This window comes from Hippocampus comes, unplaced genomic scaffold (genome assembly GCF_001891065.2).
Source record: "Hippocampus comes isolate QL1 unplaced genomic scaffold, H_comes_QL1_v1.1 scaffold185, whole genome shotgun sequence".
In the NCBI taxonomy this organism is placed as follows: Eukaryota; Metazoa; Chordata; class Actinopteri; order Syngnathiformes; family Syngnathidae; genus Hippocampus; species Hippocampus comes.
The window spans coordinates 13187-32589 of NW_017805931.1; the positions used below are offsets into that span (position 1 = coordinate 13187).

A 19403-nucleotide genomic window follows, 5' to 3' on the forward strand; every position below is an offset into this window, starting at 1 on the left:
CAAAGGGCGGGAAAGGGCAGGGGGGGGCGGGGCGACCGGCCCGTCGACGGCCGGGCGTCGCTCACCTGGGTTGTCTCCGGTGAAGGCCACCACCTTGCACGCGTCCGAGAAGCTGAACCTGCGCACCCAGTAGGACGACACGGCACCCTGACGGATGGTCACGCCGGGTTAGCGGGGGTCTCGGGGGGGGTCGGAGGACCCGCTCGGACCGCCGTCTCACCAGCACGGAGGCAGAGGGCAGCGGCGTTCCCAGCAGGACGTCCAGACCGGGACACACGGCCTCCAGCAAGGCCTCGTTCCACGTTTTGCTGCGGATGTCCAGAAGGTTCATCCCGGAACCTTGGAGAGGGAAGCGGGCCACGTGCTCAGTCAGTCGGCGCAGGACTCCGGAACGACAAAGCTGGATCCCGTCCGTCCCTTTGAGTCAGGAATTGCGGGAGCTTGGCAAAAATCTGGGATTTGGGTCGCTTTCGAAATTGCCTCGCGGCAAAAATGCAATTTCGGAGCCACTCGACTTGCATTTGAGTTGCCGAGCCGTCCTCGCGAGCAAATATGAATGACAAAAGGATTTCACTCCAAATTCCACACTGCCCCGCCCAAGCGTTGTGACATCATCGCGATGACGTTCGGTCACCCACCATCGCTGTAGTCGATGGCGGCGTAGCCGCCAAGGAAGAGCGACGCCGCAAAGCTGCTGACCAAAGAGATCCTCTGAAAGCGAGGTCACACCAAGGTCAGTCGGGGCGCATCTGAGGCGGGGGCGGGGCTAAAAGCCGGGCAGCCGACGGACCTCGGTGTCCTGGAACTCTCGCGGCCGTCCCTCACGCATCTTGGCAATCTGACTTCCTGTGAAGCGCTGCGCAAAGCCAAACGTGTCACCGGCAGAGGAGCTGCGCGCGCGGGCGCTTGTGGGGAGCACCTCGTAGGCCCTGGAGCCCGTGATGTCTGCCAGCTTGCCGGCGCCCCCCGCCGCCTGCTGCAGGCGCTCACACTGCAGCCCGCTGCTCGAGTCCATCCACACGGGACAGTCGCGCACCGAGAAACAGTCCTGAAACACACCAGCGAGCACTCCAGCACAGGAGGCGGACGCGCGCGCCGGGTCATCGGCGGGCCCGCCGGACAAAGTGGTCCCGAGAACGCTCGTCGGCCGGCGTTCGGCCGAGCAAGCGGCAATACCTTGCCACTTTCTCGCGAAAGACGGGCAGGTCGACGCCCGCGCCCTCAATCCGCTCGATGGAGCGGCGAGTGTCTCGCATAGGCAAACGGCGATCACCTTGAGCTGGCGGCCGAGGCCGTGCTGGTGGCGGAGCCCCCGGAGGACGGCGGCGGCTCCGTTCTTCCAGTACACGCTGCCGTGTTGCTGAGAGGATGAGAGCGGGACGTTGCCCACGATCCACTTTGACTGACATGCGGCAAGAGGCGCGAGAGCAAAGGTCACCGGGTCACCTGACCGCTGCCCGACAGCGCCCGCACCCGGGAGAAGTCGAAGCCCGCTTCCTGCATCTGCTCCAAAAGGAGGTCCAGAGCCTGAAGACCGGTCGAGAATATCAATCGGCGCTTGAAGGCGGGTCACGTGACCGCGCGGGCGCACTCGTACCTTGACCCACATCAGGGCGGGCGACGTCACCGTCAGGCCGTCCGCACCCACGTGGACGCCCCCCTCCGTCCTGCACGCCAAAATCCAAATTCTTTGTCCGATGGATGGGCAGCAAAGGATGTCGACAACAAGTGAACCCGACCTACATTCGGCCTCGTGGCTTACAGTCAAACTATGCAAATGAATAGTGTACAATCAACGGACTGGATGTCGAATAGACGCTCCGCAGCGAGCAGCTGAATGTACGTGTGCGCACACGTCACTCACTCCAAGTCAACTATTCAAACTAGTTCAATGGATGTCACTTGGACGTTGTCTTGAGAGGGATACGGCACATTTGACAATCAAGTTGAACTTGACTTGACTTTATCGAGACCCGACAGCTAACTTGACGTCGGTCATTTCTATGAAGTGCGCGTTGTGTCTATCGCAGCATGACACCGAGTGTGGACGCGTTCATGTACCCGAACTCCGGCAGCTGAGAGTCAAAGTGCACTTGGCTCTGATGGATGACGTTCAGGTCGCGATCGATGGCGACCACCTTTAACTTCACAAACAAGTTGACAAAGATGGCGTCATTGGAATGGGGTTCATCAATAGCTTTTTGGACCTGTGTTACGATCCAAAAAACACTCCGAAACTTATTACAGTTCCAAGATGTTTACACGCGACGGCGTTCGTTTCTTACCTGCTGAGTGCTGAAGTCGAAACCGAGGTACGCGTCGCTATCTCCGACGGCCGCCATCTTGCGTTGACGCGCGCTAGGAGGAGGGGCCTTTTTTTAAAGGAGGCGGTGCGCTTCCTGATTGGACGATTCGTTGCCGGGCAACTGGACGACGCTCATCATGGCGGGCGCTTCGTCGCTTCGATGTCGGCAGTTTGAACGATCACAATCACAAATAAATGACAAGATGATCGCACGGATAACCGCTAATGAGAATGCTGCGAATCTGAACAATAGCTCCTGCTAACAACACCAAGTGATTATACATGTCAAAGAAAGGAGACCCGTTTATTGATCACTTGAACAACTTTTTTTCCCCTGTAGACAAATGGACACACAGCATAGAGTTGAGTGCCATGCACGCGTGCAAATCAGGTCAGGCACTTGATCCTTCACGTTGGCCGAAATGTCCGCTGCCAATCAATCGCATTGACAACCAGCGCACGGTGGCACGCCACCACAGTGACACTCCTTGCGGTGGGTCCCGACGCTTGCCGTCACAGCTCAAAGCTTCGCTTTGGCCTGAAAGAAGCTCATGACGGCGTTGAAGCACTCATCCGACATCCATCGCTCTATCAGACGGTCCACCTCAGCGTCATTGACGGCGTGGAGGCGCTCTTTCTCCACCGAGCGGATCAGCTGCTTGGACAGCGCCAGAGACTAACGGAACACACACACCGACAACGTTACGCGCGGCCTTACGAGCTCACGACTCCTGCTGGGGGCGGGAGAGGTACGGTTTGCTTTTTCAACCGGAGCGATGAGCCAGCCAGACGCCGTGGTCACGAGAACATTTTTTTTTCTTGGCTCGTTCGGCCCGGCGTCTTAAGGTTTGCTGTGGCCCCGGGCCAGGCCGTTGTTAATGTCAAGCCGTGCAAAACAACGCGTATTGTCGAAAATGGTCTTTTTGTTCTGGTGTTGATCCCCCTCTGCCGTGAACTGCGTGCGTTTGTTTACATTGGGAGGTAGCTTGGCGTAGTTCTTCAGTCGGCTCCAAACTTCCGCGTGGAAGCTGCTGTCAGGGAAGACTTCCGTGACCAGACCCAGCTGGCATGCCTGGAAGGCCGTGAGCTTCTTGTTGAACAGCAACATCTCATTGGCCTGTACAGACGCGCGCGCGCGCGCACACACCGCTGTCAATCACAAGTGCGCACGTGCGCGTGCACGGTTCTCGTGCAGGTACCTTGCCGAGGCCCATGATGCGAGGGAACGTGTATGACGAGCAGCCTTCCGGACTCTGGCCCAGTTGGCTGAAGGGCGTGTGGAAAGTAGCCTAAATATTACAAATGGTTTCATGACTTTGATTTGGAATAAACACAAATCACTAGTTTGCCGCATGCGTGCGTGCGTGCGTGTGCGGGCGCATACGCTCTCCGTTGCGTAGACCAAGTCAAACATTCCCATGACGGTGACGGAGATTCCCACGGCCGGCCCGTTCACCACCGCCACGAGCGGCTTGGGGAAGTCGATGAAGGCTTTCACGTACCTCCTGTCCACGGGGGGGCGGCGATGAGCGACAATCTTACCCTCCATCCCGGCACCAATCGACGGATGGGCGAGCGAGCGAGCGATCACCTGAGCAGCTCCCCGCCGGCTTTGGCCATCTGCTCCGCACCTCCCTCGGGGATCTTGGTGAAGTTGCTCAGGTCATTGCCGCTGCAGTAAAAATCCCCGGCGCCTGGCAAAGCACCCGAACGGACACGTGCACCGCCCGGTGACACAATGCGTGTGCTTCCACTGAAAAGGGAGGCGCGCGTGCGCGTGCGTGTGTTACCAGTAAAGACGGTGACTACCGAGTGGTCGCGGGCTGCGTGCTGCAGAGCTTCAATGATCTCCTCATACATCTGAAACATACGCGACATGGCAGCTCCGTGTTAGGTGTGACATCTCAACTCTTTTATCTCCAACTCACGGAAGCGCATGGGAACAAAGTTAGGCCGTTTAGTTCTCAAACAAGGAGGGGGATGACGATGATGAAGTTTGCGAGGATGGGTCGGCGTCACCTGGGTGGTGATGGCGTTCTTCTTGGCGGGGCGGTTGAGCACGATAGTGGTGATGTCATCCTGCGTGCTGACCAACAGGGAGTCGTACGTGCGGCCGCCGGCGGAGGACCGGGCGGGCGCTTGGGCGGCGGCTCCGCCTTCTGCCGCTACCAGGGAGCCAATCAGATCGCAGTACCGCTGCCGGGCCTCCTCCTATCAATCACATTTGAGATCTTGGACATTTGCCATGAAAAACAAACCAAAATGGTCACGATGTGCACTTTGTGGAATGCCACGCAACATGCCGCGAGGCACATCATGCGACGTGTCTTGCAACACGCCACGTGACTGGCAGGAAGCGGTCGAAAAAAGGTGAAAGCCCAGAAAGTGCCCGGACCTGCGTCATGGATCCCAGAGACTTCCACGAGTCCCACTTGGCCTTGTTGATGAAGTCCAACATTCCGGGTTTGGGGGTGTCACATGGACCGTGCGTGGCCTGTCATTTGAGTCACAAAGAAGCCCATCCTGTTCACGAATGCTGAAAAGAAAGCTGAAGAGATGTTGTCCGCGCTGACCTGTTTGAAGAGAGCGTAGATCTTGAGCTTGACGTCATTCCCGGGATCTTCCTTCAACGAGGAAAGTTTGTTCTTGGCCTCCTCAAAGTGCTCCTGGGTCACACCTGAACGCAACCGCACTCATGTTAGCACGGGTGGCTAACGCGACCCGCGCCGCGTGTCGGAGGAGCTCAAAAGGGCGCCTCACCCCTCGCCCAAGTCTTGCTGGCGTGGAAGCTCATGGCGGGAACGCCGGACAATCGCCACAACCTGATCACAACACGCAACCGCAACATGTCAACAACAACGCAACGCGCCAACGTCTCAACTCCAAAGGCCAGTGAGTGCGAGGACGGACAGAGGACTTCCTCTTGACTTTTGTTCTATCACACCATGGTGCCTCTCGCTCTTGTCTTACTCCCTGACATTCGCTGATGTTTCTGTTTGCTAGCTTCCCAGGATGCATTGCGTGACGTCCTCACTCCATCCATCCATCATCTGATCCGGGTCTCCTGTGGAGGGTCGCAGGCGTGCCGGAGCCCATGCCAGCCGATTTGGGGCAGTAGGCGGGGTACACCCCGAACGGGCTGCCAGCCCATCGCAGGGCACACACACAGACAGAATAACAAGCGTTCGCGCTCGCTATCACACCGAGGGACACTTTGGAGCGCTCCCTCAACCTGCCATGCACGTTTCGCGGGACGAAACGGGAGTACGTGCAAACGTCACGCAGGAAAGCCGGAGATGGAATCGAACCCTGCACCTCCGCACTGTGAGGCGGGGGGGGGGGGCTCACCAGTCGCTCACCGCGCCCTGACGTCCTCACTCCTCTGCCCAAAAGTGCCACTCGACTCGACCGGGTTCCTTTCTCGTCTTTCTTTGAAACGCATCAGTTCACTTTTCGCTCCAGTGGGCTTTCTCTTGACGTTTTAACGAACGCGAACTTCGCCCTCGGCGGGCATTTCCGCGGAAGTGAAAGAAAAACTCACCGACTCGTTAATGTGAAGCGTGTCAGCGCCATCAAAGTCATTTGGAGGTTGGGGGGAGAACAAGAAGGCAGGACCAAAAGCCGAAAGAGAGGCACGGGGCAAACAAGGTTGACACGGTGACGGGAGGAAATCAAACACTTCCGGGTCCTGTCCGCTTTTTTTTCTTTCTATGTATTTTCAGATGTATTTCATTGACAGACTACAAGACATGTTCTATACATATGAATAAACTGCAATTATGAATTCTGTTTTGATATGGAGACCGTGGTCTCGTAAGCCGAAATAAAATCATTTCACTGAATATGTAAACGTCTTTTCGAACGAATATGTCAAGTTGCTTCGCTCTGAGTGACGATATCACGCAAAAAGAAGAGCAATCCGAAATGCTCCTCAGCCATCACTTTCCATCGCGGCTTATTTGCTGCTGCTTGTCCTCATCGGGGTCGCCAGCCGGTCACAAAGAATGGCTCGTCGTGCTTCCTACTTTCTTATGTCAAATTGTTGTTCCGAGCGTAACTTGGCGCTTTGTTTTTCCCCAGTCCAATTTTCATTGAAGAGCGAACGGAAATTTTTTTTTATTGTGAAACTGTGCACCGGAAGTCATTGAACCGACAGCAACGACATTTCCGCCTGTCTTGTTTTGGTGGCTGTAAAAGTAGGGGTGGATAAAACAAAAGATCGACCTGATGTTTTAAGACAATGAGCGACGAGCACTACTTGGAGCTTTGCGACAATTTGGTCCACTTTGAAAACGCTTCGAGCGTCAACAATGTTTTCTTCGACGAAGCCAATAAACAGGTCAGCTTCCGCTAGCTTCAACTTCGAGTCAGCTGACTAGTGGCGGCAACGAAGCCGCAAAAAAAAAAAAAACAACGCCATCCAACAGCATATCTTGCGTGTGTGTTTGAGATGTTTGTCCTAACAAGAAGCCGATGATGGTCTGGTGCTGCCTTCAGGTGTTCGCGGTGCGTTCCGGGGGCGCCACGGGGGTGGTCGTCAAAGGTCCGGACGACAAGAGTTCGGTTGCCTTCAGGCAAGTCAGAGGCGCCCCGCGATTGTTCGTCATCCTTATTTTTATGAGAGCTCGGGCTCAACATTTGTTTTGCGTGCAGAATGGAGGACAAAGGAGAAGTCAAGTGCATCAAATTCTCCATTGGGAACAAAATTCTTGCCGTGCAGAGAACGTCAAAGTCCGTGGTGAGTCGACCTTGAACTGTTTGTAGGTGCGTGACAATTGCCGAGTTGCAACCCGAGTACAGCACGGCAGAAACGGGTTTGTTTCCTTTGCGTGCGGGGGACGACGGCAACAACACGGCCCGTCTTTCAGGACTTCATCAACTTCATCCCCGACTACCCGCACACGGAGTTCACGCACGAGTGCAAGGTGAGCCGCCCGCACAAAGCGACCGATCCCGGCCGGGCCCGTCCGAGTGACGCGTGGTCGTGCGGTGCGTCTTCAGATGAAGAACGCCGACCTCCTGGGGTTCTGCTGGACCACCTGGAACGAGATCGTCTTTGTCAGCGACCAGGGCATCGAGTTCTACCAGGTAGCGCCTCGGCCGCCTCTGCGCTCCTTTCAGGGCCGAGCCCCGCCCACACGCGTCTCGCATTCAGGTGTTTCCCGACAAGCGCGCTCTCAAATTGCTCAAGAGTCACAGCCTCAACGTCAACTGGTACCAATACTGCCCCGAGACCGCCGTCATGCTGCTGTCCACCACCGTGCAGGCCAACGTCCTGCAGCCCTTCGCCTTCCGGGTCAGGCCTCGCGACCGCACGCGGCGTTGACGCGCCAACGCCTTGCCGCCGCATCTAACTCTGCTCGTGTGCGCGTGTGTGCCCGCACATCAGGGCGGGAGCGTCGCCAAGATGTCCAAATTTGAGATCGAGCTGCCCGTTGTCCCAAAACCAGCCAAACTCAGCCTATCCGAGAGGGATGTCGCCATGGCGACCATGTAAGTCACTCCAATGCGTATCCGGGCGCACGTCTGACCTCGGTTCAAGGACTCGAGCGTGTGTTTTAGTTACGGTCAGTTGTACGTGATGTACCTGAAGCATCACTCCAGGAGCGCCAACAGTCCCGGTGCCGAGGTGGCGCTCTACCACTTGCCGAGGTACGTGCGCGGGCGCACGCAGAAACACACGCGCGTGTCTCTTCAAGCGTTACATGTGTGAACGCGCGTGTGCAGGGAGGGCGCGTGTAAGAAGACCCACGTGCTGAAATTGAACACAACCGGCAAATTTGCTCTTAACATCGTCGACAACCTGGTGGTGGTCCATCATCAGAGCTCTCAGGTGCGTGCGCGTCCGCGCGGGATCACGTGCGAAAGCGGCGTGACACGCGTGCCCGTTTCAGACGTCGCTGATGTTCGACATCAAGTTGAAGGAGTCGGACGGCGCCGTCAGCACGCATCAGCCTGTGCTTCCCGCTCGCTCCATACAGCCATGCCACATCCCGCACGCAGGCACGCACGCACGCAGACGGACACACCTTGATAACGAGGATGTCATTCATGAAAATGTTCTGCTGTCGTTTGAAGGTCCGGCCGTGGTTCCCTCGCAACTTCCTGTCCCGTGTCAACTGTGTATCCTTCCATCGTATGCGCGTACGCGCGGGTGCGTTTGTTGTCCGACTTGACCGTCACGCAGACTCGTCTTCCTGGGGCGTCTTCCAGCCTGACATCATCATCAGCGCCAGCGAAGGTCTGTAAACGCAACACACACACGCAGACACACACACGTGCTGATTGATGGATGAATGGATTGATTGACAGGTTACCTGTGGCATCTTCGCGTCAAGTTAAGTCCGACAGTCAACATGCTCCAGGACAAAAGCAAACTGATGGACTTCCTGTTACGACGCAACGACTGCAAGATGGTCATCCTGTCTGTCTGCTCGCAGCGTATGTCTGCCCGCCTGTCTGGCTTGCTCGCCATGCGTCACGACACTCTTGTCGACAGCACGGTGACGGGTCGCCTCCGGTGTGCTAATTGCTAACATGAGCGTGCGCGTGTGCGTGTGTGTGCGCGCGCACGTAGTGGTGGAAGGCGAGCGGCGAGCAAGTCTTCCCGTGGTGGCGAGCGTCTTTGACAAACTCAATCAGGTGTACAAGGACTTCCTGGAGGCGGAGCAAAGCTACAGTGCGGTGAGTGAGTGATGCCACCCAAAAGGGAGGAGCCGGATGACATGCGAGCGCGTTCGCAGGCCGTGGAGGCGGGGCCGGCGCGAGGCGGAGTTCCTCACAAGCGACCAATCAGAAGCCAGGCGGTCATCGACCAGTCGGACATGTACACGCACGTCTTGTCGGCGTTCACCGAGAGGAAGGTACAAACCACTTGAAGGGAACGCGTCGTTTCGCTCGCTCGTTCTCGGCCTCACCACTTGATTGGGATCTGGCCGTACGTACTGTCGGGGGACCTCGACACTTCCTTTCAGATGTCCTCCCAACGTCGCTTTTTGATTGATGAGGGAGTCGGCCACATATTTGCTGTTCCAACATTATGATGAAGCAACATCGGCCAGAGGAACTTTTTTGTTTTGTTTTTTTTAAAGCCAAACCAATCCAAACTTTTCACTCGGTGTCTGTCCGTCTCGCGCGATGTCGCTGCGCTTCCCTTGCGGGTATTTTGCCACCACATTTCCTGAATTTGCGCGGAGGCGATCAAAGTCCGACAGTAGCGCCGAAGCGACCGCCTTTGTTCGCATCTCCTTGGCGACCGGGCGAGCGCTTGCAAGGAGGGGCGGCGGAACGGGAAGAAACGTAGGTCCCTCCTTGACCGCCCTCCGCAAAGGGATTTGGATTCTTTTTCCTTCCCGCCGGCGATACGTCGAGCAACAGGGCACCGGCAAAGAAAGCGAGCGCAAAGCTGTGATCTTGTCGTGCAGGGCGCCTCCCACAAGTTGACCATCGCCGTGCTGATGGAGTACATTCGCTCGCTCAACCACTTCCAGATCGGCGTGCAGGTCAGCTCAGGTGCCGCGACCCGCCGCCCGCAGCCGCGCGCCGACTGACTTTGCCCGCCGTCCTTTCAGCACTACTTGTACGAGCTGGTGATCAAGACGCTGGTGCAGCACAACCTCTTCTACATGTTGCATCAGTTCCTGCAGTACCACGTCCTCACCGACTCCAAGCCGCTTGTGAGTCGCGCCAACGCCGGGTCGCCCCGCCTCCGCAGTTTGCCCGGAACGCGCTCCCAAGGTCTTGCGCAAATTGTCTTTCGTCCGCAAAAGACTTTGGCTGAGCATCGAGGCGTCCCCCCCGCCGGTCCCGGACCGGCGTCGGGGTCCCGGCCGGCGACGGCAAAAGCCGTATTTGGAAGTCGGAACGCGCCGCCGAGCTAAGCGAATCCCGAGTTCCAGGAAAGCTTTGGCGGGAGACCGCGCGGCGCAAAGTACTTGGCGACATGACGTTAGCACACGGAGGACTCCCCGTCGTCCTTCTCAACGCTCTCCCAGACGTGTCGGCGAGTTCCAGATTTGAGGGCTACCCGTGGCGTTTGCAAGTCTGATTTGAAAAGCAGCCGTGAGCGCACGTGACCACTTGTCTTTCAGGCCTGTTTGCTCCTGTCCCTGGAGAGCACGTACCCCCCCGCCCATCAGCTGTCCCTGGACATGTTGAAGGTACTCCTCCGCCACATCTTTGTGCTCTTCTCGACTAGTCCACCGACACGCTTCCCTTTGGCCGCGCCTCGCAGCGTCTGTCGACGGCCAACGACGAGATTGTGGAGGTTCTGCTGTCCAAGCAGCAGGTCCTGGGCGCGCTCAGATTCATCCGCAGCGTCGGTACGTCACGTTGCCACGCAAAATGAAGGCTGGAGGTACCGCCGCGTTTGTCCTCACGATGCGCGCGCGCGCGCGCTCGCCCGCAGGCGCCTACGACAACATGTCCGCCCGCAAGTTTCTGGACGCGGCTCGACAGACGGGAGACGACATGTTGTTCTTCACCATCTTCAGGTCCTTCCAGCAGAGGAACCAGCGCCTCAGGGGGAACCCGGCGTTCAACCCGGGTCAGTCATTTTCAACCCGCTGGATCACAATTAGTCGACGCGCACGGGAAATAACCACTAGCACCACTTAGTGGACCAATTCCAAATTGGACGAGCGGGGGTCCCGCCCGACATCGACGTGTGAGGTCTCCGCTAGCCTAGCGGTTAGCCCCTCGTGATGAGCGCTCGCGTCGCGCTAATCGCCGTTTCGCAAACTTCACCGTCGGAACGGCCGCAGCATACCGCGGCCGGGATGAAAGACTCGGAAAGCTTTCGATTCCGTTCTCAAAACGCGGCCGGCCGTAGCAAAAAGCTCATTTAGTCATTAGCGCGGTGGCGCGATCCCGTCGGCGAGCTTTCTTACCGGCCGGCGTTCACTTGAGCGCAGCCCGGACCGAGACCCTTCCGGCTTCGACATTTCCCGACGCGGATTCGTCCTCTCAAGCCGCACGCTCGTCGACGTCGTTTTCGGAGCGTCTTTGGTACCGGGAGGCGGCTTGAGTCGTCCGAGGTGCCCAACGGACGAGCGTCGGTGGCGTGGGCGAACGAGCCGGTTTTGAAGTGGCCGCCCGCCCTCCACGTTGCGGTTTCCTTGCTTTTAGACCGCGTGGCTTCCAATAACGCTGCTCGGCCACTGAATGGCTCCGAGCCGAAGTCGAGGCATCGCGGCACAACGCGGGGCTTCCGCCATCTGGTCCGAGTGGAAGGGTAGCTCGTCGCGCCACCGGACGCCACGGCGAGACACGTCGGGAACCGCGGTTTTGGGAGCGCTCGGGCGAACCGGCATTATTTCCTGCCGAGCCGTTTGGCGATCTCTGAATCGCGCGTGTTTGTCTGCAGGCGAGCACTGCGAGGAGCACGTGCTTCACTTCACGCACGTGTTTGGTCAGCAGGCGCTGATGAGAGCGGCCACCACCTGAACGCCATCAGCACGACGTCCGGCCACCTCATTTGCTTTGCTCATTTGCTTTGCTGTGTGTGTGTGTGTACGTTCTTGGTTCGAGGCATCCGGGTCGGATGCGCGGCCGTCGTCCAAGTCAACGTGAAATAAACCATCCATGTCAACGGTCCTTCAAATGAGTGACTGCAATCTGCTTCCCGTTTCAATGCGGGATCCGCAAAAAACGTGGACAGCAAGAGGCGTTTTCAAACTTTATTTTTGTACTTTCATTGACGACTTTGTCCACTTGTTGAGTGTGTGTGTTCACAGTCAAGTGCTGGTGTGATTGATTGATTGATTGACAGTCGACATGAACTCAGAAATCATCAAAATTTGCATCTCAGGAAGCAAAACAAAAACAGTTTGAGAAGAACCCTGAGCGCAACATCATCTTTTATTTATGACGTGTGTGTGTGTGTGTGTGTGTGTGTGTGTGTACAGAAATCATCAAGCACATTTGATTAAACATGCAAAAAAAAACAACACTATCCTAAGTCACCCAGAAGAAGCGAAAAAAAATATCAAATAATAATAATAATTTTCATGTTCACAGTTTAACAGCAAGAACAAAAGATTTGATGATTAAAGCTTTTTTTTTTCTCTCTCTCTCTCCTTGGATAATTCTATTGCTCGTTTGCAGCCCGGCCAGCTGCGTTCCGCGTGCAACTCGATGACCTCATCCAAGTACGCTTGCGAATCTTCAGCCTCACATTTGATGAACTTAACTGAACTTCCAAACGTCAACTCGGCATGTTTGATCTGACTCGACCGGACTTTGCTTTGCCAAATAAATACTTCTGGGAACAATCCACCCGGCTGGCCACGCGCGCAAGTCACACGTCGTTTTCGGGGAGGGGACGGGGGGCGGGGGGGGCTTAGCTGAACTATGCTGACGGGGAAGTAGGAGAGTCCCTTTGACTTGGGGAAAAATCTGAGAAAACGGCGGCCGGGCGTTGCCAATGTGAAACTCAAGAGTAGCGTCATCTGCCGTGACGTGGACAAAGTCACTGCATTGACTTGTCCGGGTCAGGCCAGCACCTAAGATGGCTCGCAACGTCCAGCCCGATGCCCTCGGCGTGAGCCGCTTGCCACGAGCGGTCGTTTGGATGCACCGTCGCGTACTTTTGACACTCAAGAGATGAAAACCCGTGCTGACCGTGTCCAAACGCAAGCAGTACTACTCGAGCCCGTGCACTCTACTGTAGTAGTACTGGTATCAAGGGTAGTAGAAGTAAGAGTAGCAGTTAGTGTCCATCCAGTTGGAGCAGTGAAGTCATGGTGACTTGTTCATTTTATTTGAGGGCAAACCAAACAGCCCCCCGGGCCTCCCCCCAACACACACGCATTGAACCAAAAGTCAAGTTGAATCCAGTGACACAAGATAGTGTTTAACTTTCACACCCAAAAACATTTTTCCGCACGCATTTGATTGTCTCAGACGCCAAAACAAGTTTGAAATTAAAAGTAAGAATTCATGTCTATCAAGTGTGAACTCTAGGGGGAACAGGCACGTTAACGAAGTGTTTTATGGCAAACGCGCAAATGCTGACTTCGCCTGCCGTCCGCCTACGGTACCTGGCCTGTTTTGCAGTTAGCGATGTCACGTCCGAGCTAAACTAACAGTTGTCCCTTGCTGCGTACGACTCATGTGTTAGCGCTCGCCGCTGAGAGTTCGAAGGCGCCGGCTAGCCGCGGAGAAGTCACGTTAGCCCTTATCAAGCTGAGGCGAGGCCTCGCTAAATGCTAAAGCTAATCACTCTTGTCGTGCGCCGAGGGCCAATCGCACGAAACGGGCCACCGTAGCCGAAGCGGACGATCGGACACGTTGTGCCAGCTACCGGGCACCGCGCTAGCGAGCAGGAAGACGTGATTGACAGCGTTGAGGTAATGGGGACCCGGGTCGGCGCCGAGGCGGCCGGCCGACAACAACACAGGGCGATCACGCGCACGCACACGCACATCAACTTAGGACATTTGTTCACTTGAAAAAAAAAAGAAAAAAAAAAACTCCCAACACCAAAAGTCAAAGAACAAAAGTCAACTGAGAGGTTCTCGCACACAAGATGAGGGGCGGTGGCGGCCAACGTTTGTCCATCCGCCATCTTTTCCAGTTACAAGAGGTGTCACGTGACATGGGTCGGCCATCTTGATCTGATTGCTGACAAAACAAAGTTAAAAAGCTATAAAAGGATGAGTAGTAAGGCACTTGTTAGCGGTAGGGCATCTCGCGCACGCTCAGTCCACACCCACCAGCGGAGGCTCCCCATTGGCCAACGTGTGATCCAGAGTGGGCGGGGCTCGGAGCTCCAACAGGCCCTGAATCAAGGCCTGGCCCGGGAGCTCTTTGGAAACGTTTGAGTTCGGCGCCACGCGGGCGGCCGACTGGCCGGGAGGCGCGGCCTCCGGTGGGGCCGCGTTAAGTTTCGGCTCATCCTCGGCGGCGGCCGTTCCTCCGGCGGGCTCCGGGTCGGATGCGCGGCCGTCGTCCAAGTCCCTGGCACACTCGCTCCCGTTCTCGGAAGGGGGGCGGGTTTCGCTCAGCGCGGGGCCGTCGCGGTCGCCATCCTCGCTGGGCGTCTTGGCGTGGATGCGCTGGTGGCGAACCAGGCTGTGCTTGAGCGTGAACGTGCGCTCGCACGTGGCGCAGCGGTAAGGACGCTCGCCTGCGGGAAGAAACCACAACACGTCAGCGCAAGCGCCTGCGCACGCCCACGCAGACACACACTTTAAGCGCGGGGCGCTTTGCGTCCTGATCGTGTTCTGAGTGGGTTTGATCCATTAATCCGGTCGAGCTGCTCATCTGAAATATTAAGCGTGCTCAACATTTGTGGTGGAAAATGTGCATAGTTTTGGAAAGGAGAGTCGTCACACTCTCCAGCCGTTTGACTTCGACTCTTTCACATGGATGAAAGCCAGTGTGTGTGTGTGTGTGTGTGTGTGCATTCCACGTAGAAATGAGTCGGACATCTAAGAGCTTCGTTTTTCCCACAAAACAGATATCCACACACGTGCACCGAAACGGTTGATGGCGGTAACGGTAAACGGTGGTGATGCAGTGTTAGGGCTAACCCGCGTTAGCAAGCCAACTTCCCTTTTGTGGCAGCGCGATCTTCTGAAAAGGAAGCAGCGCCCGTCCTTATATGCGGAGCCTCAAAATGTAGTTTCCCAGAACAACACCAGGGGGCGCGTTCGGCTGCGTCACGTGGATTCTCAAAGGGACTTAACAAGTTGAACTTTGTTTAAAGCTTGTGTGGCGACTTTTTGGTGGCCTGGGAAAATCACTCTGTTTGGAAATCGGGGGCCTGTTTCCAAAACGGACTAAAAATGTGAAAAGCAAAGTTCATCGGGCCGGACGGGCTCAACAGCGTCTTCGTGGCACGTGCGTGTGCGTGCGTGCGTGCTTGGCGTGACGTACCGGTGTGCGACCTCATGTGTCTCGTGAGGTCCTGCAGCGACCAAAATCGTTTGGCGCACACGTCGCACGTCTTCTTTTTGCGCTTGTCCACGACGGCGGCGCAGCCGGCGGCCAGATCCCCCGTCTCCGAGCTTTTGCCGTCGTCACGCTCATCATCTGTGCGCTCGTCGTCATCGTCGTCGTCGTCGTCGTCGTCGTCGTCATCGTTGTCGTCGCTCTCCGGGGCATCGCTCTCCCCCGGCCTCGCTGCTCCTCGCTCATCCTCGTCATCCTCTTTGCCCTCGGGCTTCACCTCGCATTTCTCCTGGTCGGCCTTCAGGGGCGCCGCCGCCGCCTGCTGCTTCTCCTCGGGCGGCCCCTCCTGGCTCAGGTGCGCCCTTTCATGGCGAGCGAGGGTGGTGGCGTAGCGGAAACTTTTGTGGCACGTTGCGCAAACGTGCTTCCAGTCCGACGGAGGCTTGACGGCAGCCGCGGGGACATCCATTTCGTCCGTCGGGGGGGCGGCGGGGGCCTTGGCTTGAGGGACGGGGGCGGGGCCCGGGGCAGCCGAGTTTGATAGTTTGAAGTCAATCAGTTTGGGGCCGAAGTTCAAATCCAAACTTTTGTTGCTGTGGCAATCGTCGTCGTCGTGGTGATCGCACTGAAGCCAAAACAAACAAAAACGGTCACCACCATCCGTCCATGTACTGTGGCGCCTTGAGATGCACGTCAAGTTTGTTCCGTAGTACAGTTGCAACATGAATCCAACCCCCCCGCCCCGCAATTATGCAATATATACAGTATATATATTGTGTGTGTGCGTTTTATGACATTTTACGACAGAAAAAGAGCGCTCGACATGATCTTTCTTTATGCAAAGAGAACGTAAAGGAGGGAAGAGTTTGTGCACCCTGTTTGAATGCTAAAATCAAATATTCAGTGTGTTGCTCCTTCCGGTGCTGGGCCACCGGGAGGCAGTACAGTCCAATCATGCGGACACAAACGAAGCCCACTCGACTTTGACTCGGCAGGTTGCTGCAACATCAGCCGTTTCTCATAGAGAGAGGATCAAGAATATATACTGTATGCCTGTGGGCGTGGTTGCATTATCTCGCCGGGCTGTTTGCGTTCAGCTATTCGTTGCTTCCGAGCGCTAGCGCATCAAAGGCATTTTGCATTTTTTCTCAACATTCAACGATGCCGACTTCCCCTCAGCAAAGCTACGCGTTAGTCAAGTCAGCGGCAGCTGCCCGCTTCCGCCCGGCCGCTCGAGTTCGTGCCGGGTTACCTTGGCGCTGGGCGGAGCTTGCTGGGACGCGTCGGTTGAGGTCTCCGCTGCCCCCGGCTGCTGCGCGAGCTCAACAGCTTGCGCGGGACTCGAACCTGCTGCCCGCAAAAAGCAAAAATTCCTGATGACGACGCCATCGGCATCCTTCACTGGCGTACGCGGGAGGGGGACTCACCTGGGGTGGCCGTGTGGGCGGGGCTGGGTGGCGCGGGCTCATCTCCCTGCTGCTCAGAGGGCGCGTCTTTGACGGGAGCGGGAGGGGTCGTGCCGAGCGGAGACGAGTCGCTGGCCAGCTGCTCGGCGTCGGACTGACTCTCTAACCAGAAGAGGAAAAAAGCGTCACGGCCAGCGAGCGAGCGGTGTCGGCCCGGCGGCGTTTTCTGGCGCGAGCCTCACCGGCGCTCTCGTGCGAGCCGTCGTCACTTTCTTTCTTGGCGAAGACGCCGTTGCGCCTCAGCGTGCGGTTGGTGACGCCGTGCTTCCTCAGCAGGTGGCGCTCACAGTTGGACTTGGTGGAGAAGAAGGCGTCGCAGCGCGGGCACGGGAACGGCTTCTGGCCTGAGGACGGACGGGCGCCCGGCGCCGGCGTCGTCGTCAGTGCGGATGGCGTCGGCGGCGACGTCGGCCGTCGGGCGAGGCGGGCCGACCTACCGGTGTGCGTGAGCATGTGCCTCTGCAGAGAGCTGGCCCACGGGAAGACGCGAGGGCAGAAGGGACACGTCATCTTCTGCACCGAGTTGGAGTAGGCGTTCTTCTTGCCTTTGGACTGGGGAAGCAACGCCGCCGTCTTGGCTTCCTCTCGCGGCCCCGCCTCCTTGTTCACGCCTCCTCCCGCTCGCTCGCCGTCTGCGCACGCAAAGGTCACAGGGTCTCGACGCGCAACAAAAACAATCGCCGCCGCGTTTCCGACAGGGATGGGGCCAAGCCAGGAAGTGAATCTTCACTCATTGACCTCGGGGCGTTATTCTGCACTTACCATTTGAAACCGTCGCCTGCTTCTCACAAATAAAGGGAAAAACTCGCGTGTTGATGTTTTTCGTGTTTGTTCTTCATGGATTGCCTTTCTTTGGATATGTCTGGTCTTTACTTGATGTACAGCAATTCCATTTTGCTCCGCGGAGTCGAGTGAATTTGCATTTTGAAATCGGACATTTTATGGTTGCGTGCGTGCGCGCGAACCTTGACCTCTGAGGGCGGTCTTGGGGGCGAGGTGGCTTGCGCCGGTCTGCAGGAAGTTGGTGAACTTGTTGGCATCGGTGTTGGCGAGCATCTTCTCCACGCTGGCCAACTCGCCGCTGGACTCCAAGTCCACGTCCATCACGCCCGCCTCCTTGGCACTCTTCTTGCGGTTCCTCTTCCTGCGCAAGCACAACCGCCACAAAAGCTCAAAGGCGGACCGCACCCGGAGCATCTCGCACAGACAACCGGACTGCTAGCGCACACGGGGCTTTTCCCGCCTTTGACTTGTCCGCGCGTGCCGCATCTCGAGCCGTCCCCCGCGTCGCCCCAGTTCAAATGGCGTCTCGTGAAAAGTAGGACACCGAGGTCAATGATTTCTTGCCCGACACTTTCGGCCGGCGGGTTGGCGCTACCACCGACCGTTGGGAATTCCCCGCGCCCCGTCCGAGGCCTCGGTTCCGACCCCAATCGTGACGCGCCGTTGACCGTTTGAAGTTGGGGCCAGGAAGTTCAACCCTGCCTTTATCGGGCAAAACGCTCACTCGATCGGCGGGCGCTTTACAATTTCAAAGGAACGGTTACAAAAAAAAAAAGTGGCAACCTGGCGCTGTCGTCCCCCGGCGTCTCCAGGAGGACGGCGCCGCCCGGCGGGTCCGGGGCCGCCTCGCACGCCGGCGCAGGTTTGGCCTCCGCCTCTCTCTTCAGCAGGTCGGGGGCGGCGGACACCGAGTGGATGATCTGCGCGATGGATGCCAGGGGAGGGAGCTCCTTGACGGAGGCGGGCTTGGGGAGGAGAGGCTTGAGGCGCTGCGGGCGGGGCGAGGGGGCGGGGGGAGGGGTGGAGCCGGGGGCGAAGCAGTAGCGCCCCAGGGGGGAGGCGGCCGCCGCCTTGTCTTCGTCGGCCGCCTCGCCGCCCGTTTGCTCCGTCTTGATCTGGCGCCGCTCGGCCGCTTCTCGCCAAAGGCGTTTGCCGGGGACGGACAGGTCGATGGGCTGGTCCAGGGGCGGGTCCGGGCCGGGCCGCTCCGGCGTGGGAGACGCGCTCTCCATTTTGATGGCCAGGGACGCCGCGTGAGCGCCGCGGCCTTTGGCCGAGAAGTCCAGAGGCTGGTCATCTTGACCGACGGCGTCGGAGCCGGCCCGTCGGCGGCGGCGGCGGCGGCGGGCCGCATGGTGGCGATGTGCTCCTCGATCTCGCGCTCCTGGACCTCGGGGTGCTGCTTGAGAAGATGGTGGATGCAGTTGCGCTTGGCCAGGAAGGCGGCGCCGCAGCGGCGACACTCGAAAGGCTTCCTCTGGCAGCCGTTGTGCGTGCGCAGGTGGATCTGCAGGGCCCGGTACGTCTTCAGGTCCTCGCCGCAGAAGCGGCACGCGGCCTCGGCGCGCCCCGTCTCGCCGTCGGAGGCCGAGAGGGCGGCGACGGCGGCGCCGCTCGGGTTGTCGGGCGAGGCGGAGAAGACGCACTTGATGTTTTTCTCAATGTCCTTCCTGGACGTCTTGCCGTGCTTCTTGCGCAGGTGTCGCTCGCAGTTGGCCTTGACGGTGAACGGGTAGTGGCAGACGCGGCAGATGTAGGGCCGCTCGCCGCTGTGGGTGCGCAGGTGGCGTATGAGCGTGGCCTTGTCGGGCGCCACGTAGTCGCAGATGTTGCACTGGTGGGGCAGGATGCCCAGGTGGAAGCGCATGTGAGCCTGCAGGACGCCCGAGAAGGAGAAGACCTGGTCGCAGAAGCGGCACGGGAAGGAGCCTTTGGCCGAGCCGGCCTCGGCGCCC

General features: G+C 57.9%; 4 protein-coding genes across 8 annotated transcripts in view; 1 reads left to right on the plus strand and 3 right to left on the minus strand.

Annotated features, from left to right (window-relative positions):
• xylb (xylulokinase homolog (H. influenzae)) overlaps positions 1 to 2467 on the minus strand; it is a 7617-nt gene extending 5150 nt beyond the window's left edge. Inside the window, exons 1-10 of one of the 5 annotated variants that reach the window (XR_002170591.1) lie at positions 2286 to 2467; positions 2062 to 2144; positions 1598 to 1667; positions 1447 to 1527; positions 1274 to 1360; positions 920 to 1048; positions 791 to 856; positions 639 to 711; positions 221 to 339; positions 66 to 147 (exon numbers count right to left, since the gene is read on the minus strand). Coding sequence is in view for 4 of the 5 variants with exons in the window: in XM_019890017.1 (XP_019745576.1) it covers positions 66 to 147; positions 221 to 339; positions 639 to 711; positions 791 to 856; positions 920 to 1048; positions 1274 to 1360; positions 1447 to 1527; positions 1598 to 1667; positions 2062 to 2144; positions 2286 to 2342 (847 nt within the window). In the remaining variant the exon portion in view is untranslated. Of the gene's footprint in view, positions 1 to 65; positions 148 to 220; positions 340 to 638; positions 712 to 790; positions 857 to 919; positions 1049 to 1273; positions 1361 to 1446; positions 1528 to 1597; positions 1668 to 2061; positions 2145 to 2285 lie in introns of those variants that run through there. The other 4 variants (XM_019890018.1, XM_019890017.1, XM_019890019.1 and 1 more) reach the window with 4 other exon arrangements.
• Positions 2468 to 2590: 123 nt separating this feature from the next.
• eci2 (enoyl-CoA delta isomerase 2) lies at positions 2591 to 6066 on the minus strand. The gene is made up of 11 exons (XM_019890027.1): positions 5847 to 6066; positions 5066 to 5127; positions 4879 to 4982; positions 4701 to 4799; positions 4325 to 4516; positions 4096 to 4165; positions 3897 to 3999; positions 3690 to 3810; positions 3505 to 3594; positions 3279 to 3422; positions 2591 to 2981 (listed from the first exon to the last, which is right to left on the minus strand). Exons 1-11 carry the CDS (start codon positions 5885 to 5887, stop codon positions 2826 to 2828), a joined length of 1182 nt encoding a protein of 393 aa, XP_019745586.1. The 5' UTR covers positions 5888 to 6066; the 3' UTR covers positions 2591 to 2825.
• A 374-nt stretch (positions 6067 to 6440) lies between these two features.
• rmc1 (regulator of MON1-CCZ1) lies at positions 6441 to 12373 on the plus strand. The gene is made up of 21 exons (XM_019890007.1): positions 6441 to 6644; positions 6803 to 6879; positions 6959 to 7043; positions 7174 to 7230; positions 7307 to 7393; positions 7461 to 7601; positions 7695 to 7798; positions 7868 to 7957; positions 8033 to 8138; positions 8200 to 8308; positions 8384 to 8428; positions 8493 to 8546; positions 8618 to 8746; positions 8883 to 8989; positions 9049 to 9168; positions 9730 to 9807; positions 9877 to 9981; positions 10396 to 10464; positions 10539 to 10626; positions 10713 to 10850; positions 11670 to 12373. The coding sequence occupies exons 1-21, from the start codon at positions 6546 to 6548 to the stop codon at positions 11747 to 11749; spliced, it is 1968 nt and encodes a 655-aa protein (XP_019745566.1). The 5' UTR covers positions 6441 to 6545; the 3' UTR covers positions 11750 to 12373.
• Positions 12374 to 13811: 1438 nt separating this feature from the next.
• rreb1a (ras responsive element binding protein 1a) overlaps positions 13812 to 19403 on the minus strand; it is a 24390-nt gene continuing 18798 nt past the window's right edge. The window contains 9 exon segments of the mRNA XM_019890062.1: positions 13812 to 14432; positions 15185 to 15824; positions 16452 to 16549; positions 16627 to 16767; positions 16848 to 17009; positions 17103 to 17297; positions 17637 to 17809; positions 18232 to 18775; positions 18778 to 19403. The exon segment at positions 18778 to 19403 is cut by the window's right edge and continues 51 nt beyond it. Coding sequence (XP_019745621.1) covers positions 14005 to 14432; positions 15185 to 15824; positions 16452 to 16549; positions 16627 to 16767; positions 16848 to 17009; positions 17103 to 17297; positions 17637 to 17809; positions 18232 to 18775; positions 18778 to 19403 — 3007 coding nt within the window. The 3' untranslated portion in view covers positions 13812 to 14004.

What these genes read in the sequence shown, in the direction of transcription:
- eci2 (XM_019890027.1), bottom strand. Translation starts at nt 5,887, where the DNA reads ATGACTTTGATGGCGCTGACACGCTTCACATTAACGAGTCG. An exon ending in TCTACGCTCTCTTCAAACAG is followed by an intron (nt 4,800 to 4,878) that starts GTCAGCGCGGAC and finishes CTCAAATGACAG; the next exon opens with GCCACGCACGGTCCATGTGA. An exon ending in GCATCATGGGCCTCGGCAAG is followed by an intron (nt 3,423 to 3,504) that starts GTACCTGCACGA and finishes GCGTCTGTACAG; the next exon opens with GCCAATGAGATGTTGCTGTT.
- rmc1 (XM_019890007.1), top strand. Translation starts at nt 6,546, where the DNA reads ATGAGCGACGAGCACTACTTGGAGCTTTGCGACAATTTGGTCCACTTT. An exon ending in CGGAGCAAAGCTACAGTGCG is followed by an intron (nt 8,990 to 9,048) that starts GTGAGTGAGTGA and finishes GCGCGTTCGCAG; the next exon opens with GCCGTGGAGGCGGGGCCGGC. An exon ending in CGGCGTTCACCGAGAGGAAG is followed by an intron (nt 9,169 to 9,729) that starts GTACAAACCACT and finishes CTTGTCGTGCAG; the next exon opens with GGCGCCTCCCACAAGTTGAC.